The 17,084-nt window shown below is 44.8% G+C and overlaps 1 protein-coding gene and 1 long non-coding RNA gene across 11 annotated transcripts in view; one reads left to right on the top strand and one right to left on the bottom strand.

The window, feature by feature from the left end:
* Positions 1-17,084, bottom strand: part of FOXP4 (forkhead box P4) — a 306,545-nt gene that overhangs the window by 26,690 nt on the left and 262,771 nt on the right. For 7 of the 9 annotated variants that reach the window (XM_063955044.1, XM_063955045.1, XM_063955048.1 and 4 more), the window contains 2 exons: positions 13,273-13,438; positions 12,908-13,100 (listed from right to left, as the gene is read on the bottom strand). In XM_063955044.1, coding sequence (XP_063811114.1) covers positions 12,908-13,100; positions 13,273-13,438 — 359 coding nt within the window. The remainder of the gene's footprint in view (positions 1-12,907; positions 13,101-13,272; positions 13,439-17,084) is intronic. The other 2 variants (XM_063955049.1, XM_063955051.1) reach the window with 1 other exon arrangement.
* The window catches only part of LOC135042760 (uncharacterized), a 159,042-nt gene that overhangs the window by 89,378 nt on the left and 52,580 nt on the right, over positions 1-17,084 (top strand). Inside the window, exon 4 of one of the 2 annotated variants that reach the window (XR_010235840.1) lies at positions 14,335-14,409. The exons of the other annotated variant lie outside the window; for it this stretch is intronic. This is a non-coding gene — a long non-coding RNA (uncharacterized LOC135042760). The remainder of the gene's footprint in view (positions 1-14,334; positions 14,410-17,084) is intronic. 2 annotated transcript variants of the gene reach the window in all.

Below are 17,084 nucleotides of genomic sequence, written 5' to 3'. Positions count from 1 at the left end.
AAAGAAGCCTGACAAGTGGTCAGCTTAATTCATCCAGCAAACCTCCGACTGTAAACTGGCCAAACTACGTTGACTGCATTATAAAGACCAAACAATGTACTGTTGATATCCGGCTAAATGCGAAGTGCACGAACCACATTCACAGTAACTGGAGTTACTGAGCCCTCTGTAAATTTATGTGAAAAGAGGCTACTACCTCTGGTTGAATAACGGAATTATTTTGAAATTCCGCATTGTAATTTTTAAACATCAGATACATCAGGTTTACATGACAATAGACCTAATTTAGAATACATCCTGCTGAATTCAAGGCTAGAAGAAAACTGATGTATAATTGAGAAACGTAACAGCCCCTTGTTGGAAGAGTTCAAAAGGTGAGGACTACAATAATCTAAAGGTCTATTGTAGTCCCATGGAGCTGTAGGTAGTATAAGTGGAGGTTAAACTGTAAGGACACCCTGCAGAAACGTATGCGCTGTTGGCAAAAGAGCCAAATGGCGCTGAAAGAAATTTGTCAAATAGAAACCTGCACCTTTAGTGTCATTAGACCTAGTCCTCCATGTAACCCCGTCTGTAACCATAGCACCAGACGGAATAATTTGAAAGAAGATGTCGGAAACTTCCGAGCTTCCCCCCAACCAACATAAGCTCGCTCAATTCTGTGATAATGAGCTGCTGTAACTGGCTTCCCAGCATGTAACATGGTTGGTATAACTGACAGTGGAATGCCCTCTCGTTTTAAGAGAGCGGTTTCAATAGCCATCCCGTGAAACTCAACCATGCTAACTTGGGGTAACCAAACTGACCCTTTTCCAGAAGGTATGGACGTAGCGAATGGCCACGGATTGTCTGTGAGTAGACAGTGAGGATCCGAGAACCCCACTCTCAGATTCCAATGAAGCGCCACTAAGATTACAGTCGTCGCTTTTCTTACTTGATCCGCTTTATCAACAGAGTAAGCAGCGCGAATGGTGGAAACAGATATGAGGCTGTATAGCCACGCTATTGTGAGAGCATACACTGCCCCCAGCCTTGTTTTTTTTTTAACACCTACTGTTTGATGAATTTCGCGAGATGCCAGTAGATCCACCTGTGGGTACCCCCCACCACTGGACTAATATCTGGAACACTTGTGTATGTAGAGACCATTCTATTTGGTGAAAAACCGGACGATTGAGTCAGTGTTTTCTAGTTGTCCACTTCTGGAATGAACACTGGCGATAATATCACCTGGTGATGCTCGACTCAATCTAGGAATCAAGAAATGTATCCCAAGGGCATTGGACTTTGAGTCCTTCTTTATGTTGATATATGCGACTGCAGTTGCATTATTTTGCCAAATATGAACAGCGTAAGATTGTAAGAAATGAACTGCCTGTGTAGAGCCTTGTAAACAGGCCTGAGTTCCAGGCATTGACAGTAATCTTTTCTGGTCTGAGCACAGACCTTGAAACCGACCACGTTGGACTATAGTTTCCAAACAGTTGAGAATTGCATTATTCGTCAGAATTATCCAATTCCAAACTCCAAATCTCTTCTTCGAGTCCCCCCGCAGTGAAATTTTGTATTTGGAGCCATCAGAGTATCGATACTCTGGACCCTGGCGCCAATGGCACCCTCTGCGAGCAGATTAAGCTGTAAAGGACTCGAGTGAAGCATTCCAAAGTAGAATGCCTGGAAGATGCTAGTATCTTTCCGAATAGTCGAATGCACAATGGCCCTCATTCCGAGTTGTTCGCTCGGTAATTTTCTTCGCATCGCAGCGATTTTCCGCTAATTGCGCATGCGCAATGTTCGCACTGCAACTGCGTCAAGTAAATTTGCTATGCAGTTAGGTATTTTACTCACGGCATTACGAGGTTTTTCTTCGTTCTGGTGATCGTAATGTGATTGACAGGAAGTGGGTGTTTCTGGGCGGAAACTGGACGTTTTATGAGTGTGTGTGAAAAAACGCTGCCGTTTCTGGGAAAAACGCGGGAGTGGCTGAAGAAATGGAGGAGTGCCTAGGCGAACGCTGGGTGTGTTTGTGACGTCAAACCAGGAACGAAACTGACTGAACTGATCGCAGTTGCCGAGTAAGTCTGGAGCTACTCAGAAACTGCTAAGAAGTGTCTATTCGCAATTCTGCTAATCTTTCGTTCGCAATTTTACTATGCTAAGATTCACTCCCAGTAGGCGGCGGCTTAGCGTGTGCAAAGCTGCTAAAAGCAGCTTGCGAGCGAACAACTCAGAATGACCACCAAAGTGAATCGAAACTGGCCGTGGTTAGAATACTACCAGTTCCAGATGAAGAATACTGTGATTTTACAGCTGTCAGGTAAAACTGCTAAACTAGGACATTGTACAGGCGTAAAGCCTGCTGAAAAAACATGTGTTGATACAAAGGGCCATATTCAATTAGCAGTGATAACGGACTTTTCACGTGAAAAGTCCGGTTTTCGGGTGAAAAACCGGACTTTTCACGTGAAATGCAATTACAGCCTATTCAATTATCCTGGAAAATTTATCGGTGATCATGTTTTCACTAATTTCACTTCACCTTCTCTGAAGCAGGTGAAAAGTTGGGAAAAGTCACTATTTTAAGGTAAAAATGTTTGGATATGGTACAGAACTCCTGGGACACCCCCCTTTATGACTAATTAGGCACGTTGAAGTTTTTAATTATTTTTAATTGGCCAATAATGACATGTCATTTTCGGGGTGAAAAAGTAAAAAGTGATGGAAATTGGGGTTCAAGGTATGGGACAGGTATATTGGGGTGCTTTATGAGTGGGACAGGTGTTGCAGATGGGAGTAATCGGTCTGTTTCCATTTTTTTTTAAAGTACCCTAAAATGACCCAAATATATACTTATACCCATTTTCATGTACCCCAAATCTAATGAGAGCATTTATTTTGCTCAAAAAAACTTGCTTTCTATCATTTTTTTGCATTTAAAAAAAATGCATATAACCGCCATTTCACACAATTTAAGTCCCCAAAAACTCTCTAATATGATCTCTAACACACTTATCTTCTGTTTTCCTATGTTAGTTTAGCATTTTTTGGGGTACAGGCTGATTTCTCCATTTTCACCTGCACTTTTCACTGCAAGAATTTTCACGTGAAACCCGGTCGGAATTGAATAGGTCAAAAAATGGAGCGTTTTCGCGGCAATTTTCGGCCGATTGCCGCGAAAAAAATTTCGGCCGAAAAATTGCCGCGAATTTGCGGATAATTGAATATCCCCCAAAGTCTGGAGCAGATTGTCTCAGTGCGGAACTATTTTCACTTCCATGGATCTGAGATGAGCAATCATCACAGACATCCCTTCCCACAGACATCACTTCTTGTGAATACCGGAGGCACTGATAAGAGACCAAGTGGCAGTGACTGAGTGATAATGGTTTTGTTTTACCCCAAACCGAAAATGAACCTGTGTGGTGGCCAAATTGGAATATGTAAGTACGCATTCTTGAGATTCAGTGAAATCATGAATTCCTGTGCACAATCACTGACCGCAGCGATTACATCTTGAATCTTTACATAGTGACATAGTGATTGAGCCATGTTAGGTTCAATATCGGTATGACTGAGCCGTCCGGTAAGTCATTACCAAAGATTGATATACCAGTTTACGAGAGACTGAATAGCGGTCTAGAACACTACTTTATTGTCTGCTGACACAGGCAGACGTGTTCTGAAACATAACCACCTCGGTGGTAAACTATTGAACTGCATTGTTTAGTCTTTGACCACGAAAATACGGAACCACCGATCTGTGTCAGCTGGCTTTGTGGTCCGACGACGGTTAGTGTTTTGTTGAACACCACATGCACTACCACCTCTACTGTATATGTTGTTCCTTGAGTACTGACTCGCATGGACTGAGGTGTAAAAAATGTTAACGCTGTATCAGCGTTTTTGCTTGTAGGAACCTGTGCGTGCAATGGTAGGAAAACAGACTTTTCCCCGGCAGCCTGAGAAACCTAATCTGTCCTCAAAAGGACTAATAACATATCGCCAGCATAAGGCAACCACCTTATTTTCTGAATCAGCCTCTGCCTGAAAGCGCCCTCAATAAAAACTAAACGTACTTGGCCAACATCCATAGATAGCGTATCCAAATACTCAGTTGATTCGTAAATGTGAACTTGAGCTGTGTTGCCTATGCAACCACAGTCATGTTTAATCCAAACCCCAACTAAAGCAAATCTAAACAACCCTTCTCCTGTAGCATAATGGACTTTAGCAGGGCCTCAGCTGAAGCGACGACGGGCCTTTAAGCGTGTTTGCCGTTTTTGGGAAAGGATAGTAAACAGAAATTGCTTGTTAAGAAACTTAATTTGTTTCCTGAGATATTCAGGACTGGCCTGAATCGTCAGATAGTAACACAGAGAACCAGTAACTATGAATTAGCTAGTCTGAGCGCTGTGGCTGCTCAGACGTTATTACCGGACAAATAGACTTAACTTCACGTTTTTCCGTGCAGCGCTGTGACTGCAAACCAGCCATTACCCTGCCATCATTACTAAAGGAGGAACAGGGCAGAGGTCCTTATTCAGACCCGTATATGCAACACCTACTGTACAAGTGGATGCTGTTCCAGAAGTATACATACATATACACACAGCCACGAATGAGGTATGTTAACTAAAATAAATAGCTAAATACATAAATAAATGGAAGTGATTTTGAGTGACCCACTGGCCCATACTATATGCTGTGTAGTATGTGATGTACTGACAAACACCGAACCAACAACCCTGCACCCTCCAGTGGCCGTGTATTGTAAGACGGAGCCCAAATTCCTGGAGGAAGTACCAGGAATTCTAAAATGGTGTCCCAGCCTGTAATTTATACCGAAGCACATCCAGAAAAATACATTTTATATATATATATATATATATATATTGTCAATGAGTAAATCAGTGCGCTTGTCCAAATTATGCAAAGTTCCTTACTGTAAAAGTGCAATCTACAGTCACAAATAAATTCGGTCAAGTGACCAATCCAATAAATGATTTCTTCCAAAATTTGTGTTTGGTTTAATTGCCAAACAGTCCACACTTTCCCCGTTTTAACGGGTGGCTGCTCAGTTCTTCAAAAAGTGCCACTAGGTATGCGTAGCCCAAAGGGGAATCTGGAAATAGAGGAAGAAACAACAGAGCGCCTATAGTGTAGTATCCTTTAAACTAGTTTTTGTCACACGCAAGATAAATAAGATTTTACTCACCGGTAAATCTATTTCTCGTAGTCCGTAGTGGATGCTGGGAACTCCGTAAGGACCATGGGGAATAGACGGGCTCCGCAGGAGACTGGGCACTCTATAAGAAAGATTTGGTACTATCTGGTGTGCACTGGCTCCTCCCTCTATGCCCCTCCTCCAGACCTCAGTTAGGATACTGTGCCCGGAAGAGCTGACACAATAAGGAAGGATTTTGAATCCCGGGTAAGACTCGCACCAGCCACACCAATCACACCGTATAACTCGTGATACTATACCCAGTTAACAGTATGAAATATAACAGAGCCTCTCAACAGATGGCTCAACAATAACCCTTTAGTTAGGCAATAACTATATACAAGTATTGCAGACAATACGCACTTGGGATGGGCGCCCAGCATCCACTACGGACTACGAGAAATAGATTTACCGGTGAGTAAAATCTTATTTTCTCTGACGTCCTAGTGGATGCTGGGAACTCCGTAAGGACCATGGGGATTATACCAAAGCTCCCACATGGGCGGGAGAGTGCGGATGACGCTGCAGCACCGAATGAGAGAACTCAAGGTCCTCCTCAGCCAGGGTATCAAATTTGTAGAATTTAGCAAACGTGTTTGCCCCTGACCAAGTTGCAGCTCGGCAAAGTTGTAAAGCCGAGACCCCTCGGGCAGCTGCCCAAGATGAGCCCCCTTCCTCGTGGAAAGGGCTTTCACTGATGTAGGATGCGGCAATCCAGCCGCAGAATGCTCCAGCTGAATTGTGCTACAAATTCAGCGAGCAATAGTCTGCTTAGAAGCAGGAGCACCTATTTTGTTGGGTGCCTACAGGATAAGAAGCGAGTCAGTTTTCCTGACTCCAGCCGTCCTGGAAATATAATTTTTTTTTAAGGCCCTGACTACGTCCAGTAACTTGGAATCTTCCAAGTCCCTAGTAGCCGCAGGCACTACAATAGGTTGGTTCAAGTGAAAAGCTGATACCACCTTAGGGAGAAACTGGGGACGAGTCCTCAATTCTGCCCTATCCATATGGAAAATCAGATAAGGGCTTTTACATGACAAAGCCGACAATTTTGACACACGCCTGGCCGAAGCCAAGGCCAATAACATGACCACTTTTCACGTGAGATATTTCAGATCCACAGTTTTAAGTGGCTCAAACCAATGTGATTTCAGGAAACTCAACACCACGTTGAGATCCCACGGTGCCACAGGAGGCACAAAAGGGGGCTGATTATGTAGCACTCCCTTTACAAAAGTCTGAACTTCAGGCAGTGAAGCCAGTTCTTTCTGGAAGAAAATCGACAGAGCCGAAATCTGGACCTTAATGGAACCCAATTTTAGGCCCATAGTCACTCCCGACTGTAGGAAGTGCAGAAAACGACCCAGCTGAAATTCCTCTGTTGGGGCCTTCCTGGCCTCACACCACGCAACATATTTTCGCCAAATACGGTGATAATTGTTTGCGGTTACTTCTTTCCTGGCTGTTATCAGCGTAGGAATGACTTCCTCCGGAATGCCCTTTTGCTTTAGGATCCGGAATTCAACCGCCATGCCGTCCAACGCAGCCGCGGTAAGTCTTGGAACAGACAGGGCCCCTGCTGTAGCAGATCCTGTCTGAGCGGTAGAGGCCATGGGTCCTCTGATATTATTTCTGTAAGTTCTGGGTACCAAGCTCTTCTTGGCCCATCCGGAACCACGAGTATCGTTCTTCCTCCTCGTTTTCTTATTATTCTCAGTACCCTTGGTATGAGAGGCAGAGGAGGGAATACATAAACCGACTGGTACACCCACGGTGTCACTAGAGCGTCCACAGCTATTGCCTGAGGGTCCCTTGACCTGGCGCAATATCTAGTTTTTTGTTTAGGCGGGACGCCATCATGTCCACCTGTGGCCTTACCCAACGGTTTACCAACAGTTGGAAGACTTCTGGATGAAGTCCCCACTCTCCCGGGTGTCGGTCGTGTCTGCTGAGGAAGCCTGCTTCCCAGTTGTCCACTCCCGGAATGAACACTGCTGACAGTGCTAAGACGTGATTTTCCGCCCATCGGAGAATCCTTGTGGCTTCTGCCATCGCCATCCTGCTTCTTGTGCCTCCCTGTCGGTTTACATGGGCGACTGCCGTGATGTTGTCTGATTGGATCAGTACCGGCTGGTTTTGAAGCAGAGGCCTTGCCAGACTTAGGGCATTGTAAATGGCCCTCAGTTCCAGAATATTTATGTGTAGGGACGACTCCTGACTTGACCAAAGTCCTTGGAAGTTTCTTCCCTGTGTGACTGCCCCCCAGCCTCGAAGGCTGGTATCCGTGGTTACCAGGACCCTGTCCTGTATGCCGAATCTGCGGCCCTCTTGAAGATGAGCACTCTGCAGCCACCACAGTAGAGATACCCTGGTCCTTGGAGACAGGGTTATCAGCCGATGCATCTGAAGATGCGATCCCGACCACTTGTTCAAGAGGTCCCACTAAAAGGTTCTTGTATGGAACCTACCGAATGGAATTTTGCTTCGTAAGAAGCTACCATTTTTCCCAGGACTCGTGTGCAGTGATGCACCGATACCTGTTTTGGTTTCAGGAGGTCTCTGACTAGAGATGACAGCTCCTTGGCTTTCTCCTGCAGGAGAAACACTTTTTTTTTTTTTTTTCTGTTCTGTGTCCAGAACCATCCCCAGGAACAGTAGGCGTGCGGTAGGAACCAGCTGTGACTTTGGAATGTATAGAATCCATCCGTGCTGTTGTAGCACTTCCCGAGATAGTGCTACTCCGACCAACAACTGCTCCTTGGACCTCGCCTTTATAAGGAGATCGTCCAAGTACGGGATAATTAAAACTCCCTTTTTTCGAAGGAGTATCATCATTTCTGCCATTACCTTGGTAAAGACCCTCGGTGCCGTGGACAGTCCAAACGGCAGTGTTTGGAATTGGTAATGGCAATCCTGTACCACAAATCTGAGGTACTCCTGATGAGGATGGTAAATGGGGACATGTAGGTAAGCATCCTTGATGTCCAGGGATACCATGTAATCCCCCTCCTCCAGGCTTGCAATAACCGCCCTGAGCGATTCCATCTTGAACTTTAATTTTTTAATTCAAGGATTTCAAATTTAAAATGGGTCTCACCGAACCGTCCGGTTTCGGTACCACAACCAGTGTGGAATAGTAACCCCGTCCTTGTTGAAGTAGGGGCACCTTGACTATCACCTGCTGGGAATACAGCTTGTGAATTGCCTCTAGCACAGCCTCCTTGCCTGAGGGAGTTGTCGGCAAGGCAGATTTGAGGAAACGGCGGGGGGGAGACGCCTCGAATTCCAGTTTGTACCCCTGAGATACTACTTGAAGGATCCAGGGATCCACCTGTGAGCGAGCCCACTGATCGCTGAAATTTTTGAGGCGGCCCCCCACCGTACCTGGTTACGCCTGTGGAGCCCCCGCGTCATGCGGTGGACTCAGAGGAAGCGGGGGAAGAATTTTGATTCTGGGAACTGGCTGACTGGTGCAGCTTTTTCCCTCTTCCCTCGTCTCTGTGCAGAAAGGAAGCGCCTTTGACCCGCTTGCTTTTCTGAAGCCGAAAGGACTGTACCTGATAATACAGTGCTTTTCTTAGGCTGTGAGGAAACCTGAGGTAAAATTTTTTTATCCCAACTGTTGCTGTGGATACGAGGTCCCAGAGACCATCCCCAAACTATTCCTCACCCTTATAAGGCTCTATGTGCCTTTTAAAGTCAGCATCACCTGTCCAGTGTCGGGTCTCTAATACCCTCCTGACAGAATGGACATTGCAATAATTCTGGATGCCAGCCGGCAAAATATCCCTCTGTGCATCCCTCATATATAAGACGACGTCTTATGTTCGCAAAATAGTATCCCTGTTTGAAAGGGTTACAGACCACGCTGCAGCAGCACTATCTGCAGGTCTCAGTCTAGTACCTGAGTGTGTAAATACAGACTTCAGGATAGCCTCCTGCTATATATCAGCAGGTACCTTCAAAGTGGCCGTATCCTAAGACGGCAGTGCCACCTTTTTTGACAAACGTGTGAGCGCCTTATCCACCCTAGGGGATATCTCCCAGCGTAACTTATCCTCTGACGGGAAAGGGTACGCCATCAGTAACTTTTTAGAAATTACCAGTTTCTTATCGGGGGAACCCACGCTTTTTCACACTTCATTCACTCATTTGATGGGGGAACAAAACACTGCCTGCTTTTTCTACCCACACATAAAACCCTTTTTTGTTTTTAGTGGTACTTGGGTTAATGTCAGAAATGTGTAACACATTTTTTATTGCCGGGATCATGTAACGGATGTTCCTAGTGGATTGTGTATATGTCTCAACCTCGTCGACACTGGAGTCAGACTCCGTGTCGACATCTGTGTCTGCCATCTGAGGGAGCGGGCGTTTTTAAGCCCCTGATGGCCTTTGAGACGCCTGGGCAGGCGCGGGCTGAGAAGCCAGCTGTCCCATAGCTGTTACGTCATCCAGCCTTTTATGTAAGGAGTTGACACTGTCGGTTAATACCTTCCACCTATCCATCCACTCTGGTGTCGGCCCACAGGGGGCGACATCTCATTTATCGGCATCTGCTCCGCCTCCACATAAGCCTCCTCATCAAACATGTCGACACAGCCGTACCGACACACCGCACACACACAGGGAATGCTCTGACTGAGGACAGGACCCCACACAGCCCTTTGGGGAGACAGAGAGAGAGTATGCCAGCACACACCGGAGCGCTATATAATGTAGGGATAAACACTATCACTGAGTGAATTTTCCCCAATAGCTGCTTGTATAAACAATATTGCGCCTAAATTTAGTGCCCCCCTCTCTTTTTAACCCTTTGAGCCTGAAAACTACAGGGGAGAGCCTGGGGAGCCGTCTTCCAGCTACACTGTGAAGAGAAAATGGCGCCGGTGTGCTGAGGGAGATGGCTCCGCCCCTTTTTCGGCTGACTTTTCTCCCGCTTTTTTCTGTATTCTGGCAGGGGTAATTACCACATATATAGCCTCTGGGGCTATATATTGTGGCTATTTTGCCAGCCAAGGTGTTTTTATTGCTGCTCAGGGCGCCCCCCCCCCCAGCGCCCTGTACCCTCAGTGACCGGAGTGTGAAGTGTGTATGAGGAGCAATGGCGCACAGCTGCAGTGCTGTGCGCTACCTTGGTGAAGACTGAAGTCTTCTGCCGCCGATTTTCCGGACCATCTTCATGCTTCTGGCTCTGTAAAGGGGACGGCGGCGCGGCTCCGGGAACGAACACCAAGGACGGGTCCTGCGGTCGATCCCTCTGGAGCTAATGGTGTCCAGTAGCCTAAGAAGCCCAAGCTAGCTGCAAGCAGGTAGGTTCGCTTCTTCTCCCCTTAGTCCCTCGATGCAGTGAGCCTGTTGCCAGCAGGTCTCACTGTAAAATAAAAAACCTAATTTAAACTTTCTTTCTAGAAGCTCAGGAGAGCCCCTAGTGTGCAACCAGCTCGGGCCGGGCACAGAAATCTAACTGAGGTCTGGAGGAGGGGCATAGAGGGAGGAGCCAGTGCACACCAGATAGTAATAAATCTTTCTTATAGAGTGCCCAGTCTCCTGCGGAGCCCGTCTATTCCCCATGGTCCTTACGGAGTTCCCAGCATCCACTAGGACGTCAGAAAAATACTGCGTACCGGATTACGGCTTGACTCAATGCTTATCGATCCCCTGGTCTTTTTAGTCCACGTCTCTGTCGAAATCTTACAAGAGCTGCAGTATGCGGCAATCTACAGGACGCACAGTGATACGTCACGGCAAAGACTGATCATCACACTGATATAGTCATATATCGCCGGTGTGACGTCACACGTCCTTCTACGCCGGCAATTTTGCAACAGCTCGTCACCGTGATTTACGGCCATAAATCATAATGTAAGATTTCGACAGAGACGTGGACTAAAAAGACCAGGGGATCGATAAGCATTGAGTCAAGCCGTAATCCAGTACGCAGTATTTTTCTTGCGTGTGACAAAAACTAGTTTAAAGTATACTACACTATAGGCGCTCTGTTGTTTCTTCCTCTATTTTCATATATATATATATATATATATATATATATACACATACATATACATATATACATACACACACACACACACACAGTATATAAATATATACAATACATACATATATATATATATATATAAATATATACAATACATATATACATATATATATATAAATATATACAATACATATATATATATATATATATATATATATATATATATATACACATACATACACACACACATTTATATATATATATATATATATATATATAATAAGCACACACACACACACACACACACACACACACACACACACACAATACATCATCAGCATAGGGTGAATAGCCTGTATGGCCTCTAGCTATTCAAATAGCAGTAACACACATGGATTGCCCCAGCTATACGCACACTGTACATGCAGGCTCAGTATGAAATTTGGCTGGACTGGGGCCTCAATAGATTATATATATATATATATGTACCCCTACAGCTCTATGTACAGGGCAAATGAATATGGATACATACATCCATATGTCGGCATCGTCAGGTGAGCCTCTGCTCACTGCAGCGGCGATGCAGCGCCTCGTGGGAGCTATGCCATATTTGAGCCCCCACATCCCCACAATAAACGCTTACAGGAGCTGATTGGTGGCAGCGCGAGCTGACCGCCACGTGCCACAGGAGCGGGACAGCGCTGCTGCTGAGAGGCGGGTAACCGTGATGGACGCCCAGCAACAGCAGCAGCCTTTGTGGAGTCGGGGAGCGCCGGGTCTGACCTCCGCTGGGAGCCGCGCTGTGTGGAGCCGGGGATCTTGCTGTGCAGCGTGACGGTGGCCAGCAGCTGCAGTGAGATGTGACTGCCGCTGGGAGCCGCGCTGCTGGGAGCCAAGTGTGACCGCTGCTGGGAGCCGCGATTGGGTTCCAGGAAGCGGGAGGACTGTGCAGCATGATGACGCCCAGCGGCGGCAGATAAAGCTGTCCGCGGCTGGGCGCTGGGGAGCGCAGCGAGACCATTACAGTGATCTAGTGAGAGTGTGCAGGAGCTGCTCTGTCCCTGCACATCCACCCAGGACTGCGGGAGCATAAGCTGACCGCCTTCTATGTCCACAGCAGCGTGCCTGGGGAGAGAGTATCGGGCGCAGCGCCTGTAACCCGTCTCAGTAGTGAAATTACACACACACACACACACGGAGCGGCGGCAGCGTGAGCTGACCGCCCGCTCCTTACTCACCGCACCTGCCAGAATGTGGAGGCAATGACGGGCCTTCTCTGTAAGATCCGTCCTGCTCCTGAAGCCATAGCTGAGTCAGCTATTGCCGATAAGGTCTATGGCGGTGCTTCTCTGATAAGTGCCGAACAGCCTTACGCTGCTGTAGCAGCAGCACACAGTCCCGGACCCACGCTTCTTAGTAAGCTGGGAAGGAACTGTGGAAGAAAAAATTAAAAATAAAAAGTAAAAATAAAAGTCCTTGCAGACTTTAGTAACGTGTCCTCCCAACTCGAAGACACAAAAAACACTGAGGCACTTGGGAGTATGAAGGGGGAGGAGGGTTAGACATTTAAATATTTAAATGCGTCTCTCCCTGCTATTGACCGTCCATATCCCAAGAGTACTCCAGTGACCCCTAGTGGATAAAAAAGAAATGAACATTACTTTTAAAAGACAGCTAGCACTTACCAATCTCGGCGTGTGTTCTGTAGAGCACTTTGCCCATTGGGTAATGAAGGGTAAACAGTGGCAGGGGACATCTTGGTAGATGGGTATGAGGTAGTGATTGTAGTGCTTAGTTCAACACTGTCCTGCTTGCTGGAATCCTCTTGATTATTACTCATCTCCTTCAAGAGTTGCTGCAGATCTGATGGGGACACAGCTAGGAAGGTATTACAAAACCATGTGTAAGTTAATAGGCGAGGTACATAATGTTACATAACTTCCTTACTGCTAAGTGCTATATTTCTCTGCGTACAACAGATTTATTTTATACATGCATAACTACAATTTTTCTATTTAGATAATGTATGTAGCAACTTCTGATCCCTCACCTTGTGGGAGGCCTGGCAAGGTCACCGATCCTTGCCCAGGCTGCAGTCCTATCAGGCTCTGTCTCTGTAGGTTTAGCAAGTGTTGTTGTTGCAGCTGCTGCATCTGTAGAAGCTGCTGCTGGAACGCTAGCTGTTTATTCCCCAATGTAGGCTGTAAAGCAGAGATCTAAGTACATGAGCAGAAAGAGAGCTGAGAAAAAGAAATGAATACAAGACTACACCAGCAAATGAAACATAGCTGAAATTCTGAGGGTGCTACATGCAGAACACACATCTTTAGGTGCAAAGTCTTACTAAATCCGTGACTTGCTAGGTGTTCAGCAATACAGGAAAACATGCAAAACAGGCCACTCACTAAGGCTTGGAGCCTACAACTGGCCACTTTTATAACTAGTGTAAATAATGGTGTTATGCTTACAGAAATGTACTCTAAAGAAATAGTCTTATATACAAGTAAATTATGTATATACAGTAGGAGAAGACAGAATGTTATATCAGCTGAAGCCTTATCACCATTAAAAGATAATTTTAATTCCTTTTTAACCATCAAAACACTGAATTTGTATCTTTAATCTACAGGCATATTTTTAGGTGTGCAAATTGCAAAGTTGTGCTATGATGGAATGGATCTGTCCACAAAGGAAAAACATATGCAGATCTCATGCTTACATAACATAATAAGTAACTGATTTATAACTCAGCCCATAAAGGACAACCAAATGTAAACACTCTGTTATTCTAACAACGCAGTACTGCTGATTTGTCAAACTGCAATGTGTGGCGCTTCCTACATCTTCCTAATAAGAACAACTATAGACACATACAAACTATAAACACAACACAACCAGCATTGCAGTCATATTTGCTGAAAGCGAACCCATTAATGTGATTATGTACACAACATTTCTGCTAATTAGCAAATCTACTTGATTTATGTATTTTGTTTTACTCCACGCTCTAATCTAGAGTATTACAAGATGGAGAAGTAGTTTATTCTTAATCACTGCTTTTACCAAAGAGAGTAGAATTTCAACTTACTAATAATTTTTTTTTTAAATGTAGGATGAATTATAAAGCTATATACACACTATACGATTACAGCATCTGTCCAGTCTGGCTGTTTGGAATGAAAATCTGGTAATGTATGAAAGCAAATGACAATCGAAAATGGGCAAACAGTCAGTCATTCAGACAAACTGGTAAAATCCGTTTAATTTAACAAATTTATCTGAATTACCATTTTTATTAATATTCCAGTGTTTGGGAGAAAATGATCCATTATCACTAAGGGGGTTATTCTAATTTGTTAGCAAAGCAAAAAAAAAAAAAAAAAAAAAACACACTAATGGGCAAAACCATGTTGCACTGCAGGTGGGTTTAGATGGAACATATGCACAGAGTTAGATTTGGATGTGGTGTGTTCAAGCTGAAATCTAAATTGCAGTGTAAAAATAAAGCCACCAGTATTTACCCTGCACAGAAACAAAATAACCCACCCAAATCCAACTCTCTCTGCACGTTACATCATCCCCCCCCCCCCCCCCCTATGCAGTGCACGTGGTCTTGCCCAATTGCTACCAACTCTGAATAATAGAATTTCATTCCAACCAGCCAGGTACACATTATCCAACCATAATTGTATAATGAGCACCTAGCTTAAGGTGTCTCACAAGTGAAGAGACACAGCTGAAGAACGCAAAAATGTGTTCACCTAAAGCTGGCCATACACTTCTCCGATATGGTCTCTTTTCACCCGATTCCGACGGATTGGGCCGAGAAATTGGGTGAAAACTGGCCAAATCGTATGTGTTTGACAGCTGATCTGATCCGATGCGTGGTCCTGTGCGCATTGGGGCTGATTTGGTGGTCGGATGTGCTGCACATAGGATAAATCAGAATCGCAGCCATCAGGTGCACATCGCGGCTAGTTTTTTAGCACCTGTGATATATCGCATAAGATTTCTCGGATGTCTTCACTTGAGTGGCTTTTCTCTGGACCCACCAACACAGCAGCAGCATGCGATAAATCGCATGTAAAAATGGCACATTAAGTTCCAAATCGGATGGAAGCACTCCCGGAGAGAGCTGCCGGGGGAGTTCAAGGGAAATCGGATCCGACTTGTACCTCAGACAAGTCGCAGTAATGTATGGGGGCCTTAAGTGCTGCTTATTCTCACACACCTGAACCATATTTCCATCCACACATTTAATGATAGAATATGATGGCAGCCACATGGTACCAGTGGGGGATGCATATTAGAGTAGCCACAAAAAGAGTGAAAGAGACACTAATACCCCTTTCAGACATGCAGCTAAATCCCTAGTTTATGCAAGTGACCGCGCATCAACCCGGGATTTCTGCATGTGTGAAAGGACACAACTTGGGTCACATGTCTGAAAGGGGTATTAGAGAAGGAGGTCTTAAATTGATCAGCCCCTATAATGCCATTACTTCTGTATTCCATGATGCGATTCCTATGATGACATAGGATCCTTTTATTGGGCCTCGACTTATTTGTGATCTCACACACTGGGATGCCTAGTGAAATATGCTTTATTTCAGTGGTTTTCAAACTCAATCCTCAGGATCCCACACAGTTCACGTTTTCCAGATCACTTTGCAGGTGCGCAGGTATATCAGATCCTCCAACATGACCCGCCCCACTAGGTACAAAATGCTCTGTTTCTGGACTTCCCTCTTAATTCATGATTTCCATCACCTGTGTTGAACGAGTTAAATGATAAGATAGCTGTTTCTTCACAGGTGATGGCAATAATAAATTAAGAGGGAAGTCCAGAAACAGAGCATTTTGTACCTAGTGGGGCGGGTCATGTTGGAGGGTATGGTATATTCATTACTCACTGATACATTTTAAAAGATCCACAGGTGGAGCTAATTATTTGACTTGAAATTCTGAGAGGAGACCTGGAAAATGTGAACTGTTTGGGGTCCTGAGTACCAAGTTGGAGAACCTGTGCTCTTTTTAAACTACAAGACTAGCTACAATTTTTCTTAATAGTGATCAGTCCCCCTAGAGTTCTGTAATACAACAAGCAAATTCATTTTGTTAACATCCTTAAAATGGAAGGGGTGTGAACTGGGGTTGAGTGTGAGGACCAATCATAAGCCCCAATCTCTTGGTTAGTATCTTGTAACTGGTCCTAATGTTCGCCGCTACTTTCTGGTCGTGGCTTTAAGAGAGAAACCTTTCCTCCAGGACTCCTGATTGGGAGTTGGGGGGTACTTCTTAGTCAAAACACTTCATAGCTGGTTGTGCAATTAAATTTTTTCCCGTCAGCTACAAAATGGCATTATTGCCATATTCTAGGTCTATGTTCTTTTGTACAGAACACTGTTAAAATATAACAACCCTGGGGTACATCACTTATACAGTCAGTACAGTATTATTATATACATCTAACTCTGGCATTTCAATCATTTTATGATTCAGCTACAAATCGTAAAATACACAGTTGTTGCCTATGAGGCATGGTGTAAAAGGTTTCATCAAATATCTAAATAGACATCTAATACCAATTCAAATTCTAATTTTCTATTTACTTCCTCATAAACCTAAAGCAGATTTGTTTTACACAATAGCATTTATGGCCAGATGTTGGTTTTAGCAGATATTTCTTTCTAGTACATATTATTAAATAGTAGGTGAAGACACTGACACTGTAACTCTAAATCATCTTCTGACCTGTATGAGATCCCTCCAGGACACTAACCTAAAGATGAGGACCTTCAACAGTTTGTAATGAGAGTGGGAGTTGGAGTGGGGTAATACTTTACTCTTTAACACAGCTGC

Source organism: Pseudophryne corroboree, chromosome 2 (genome assembly GCF_028390025.1).
Source record: "Pseudophryne corroboree isolate aPseCor3 chromosome 2, aPseCor3.hap2, whole genome shotgun sequence".
Taxonomy (NCBI): Eukaryota; Metazoa; Chordata; class Amphibia; order Anura; family Myobatrachidae; genus Pseudophryne; species Pseudophryne corroboree.
This window is presented reverse-complemented; position numbering and strand designations above follow the sequence as displayed.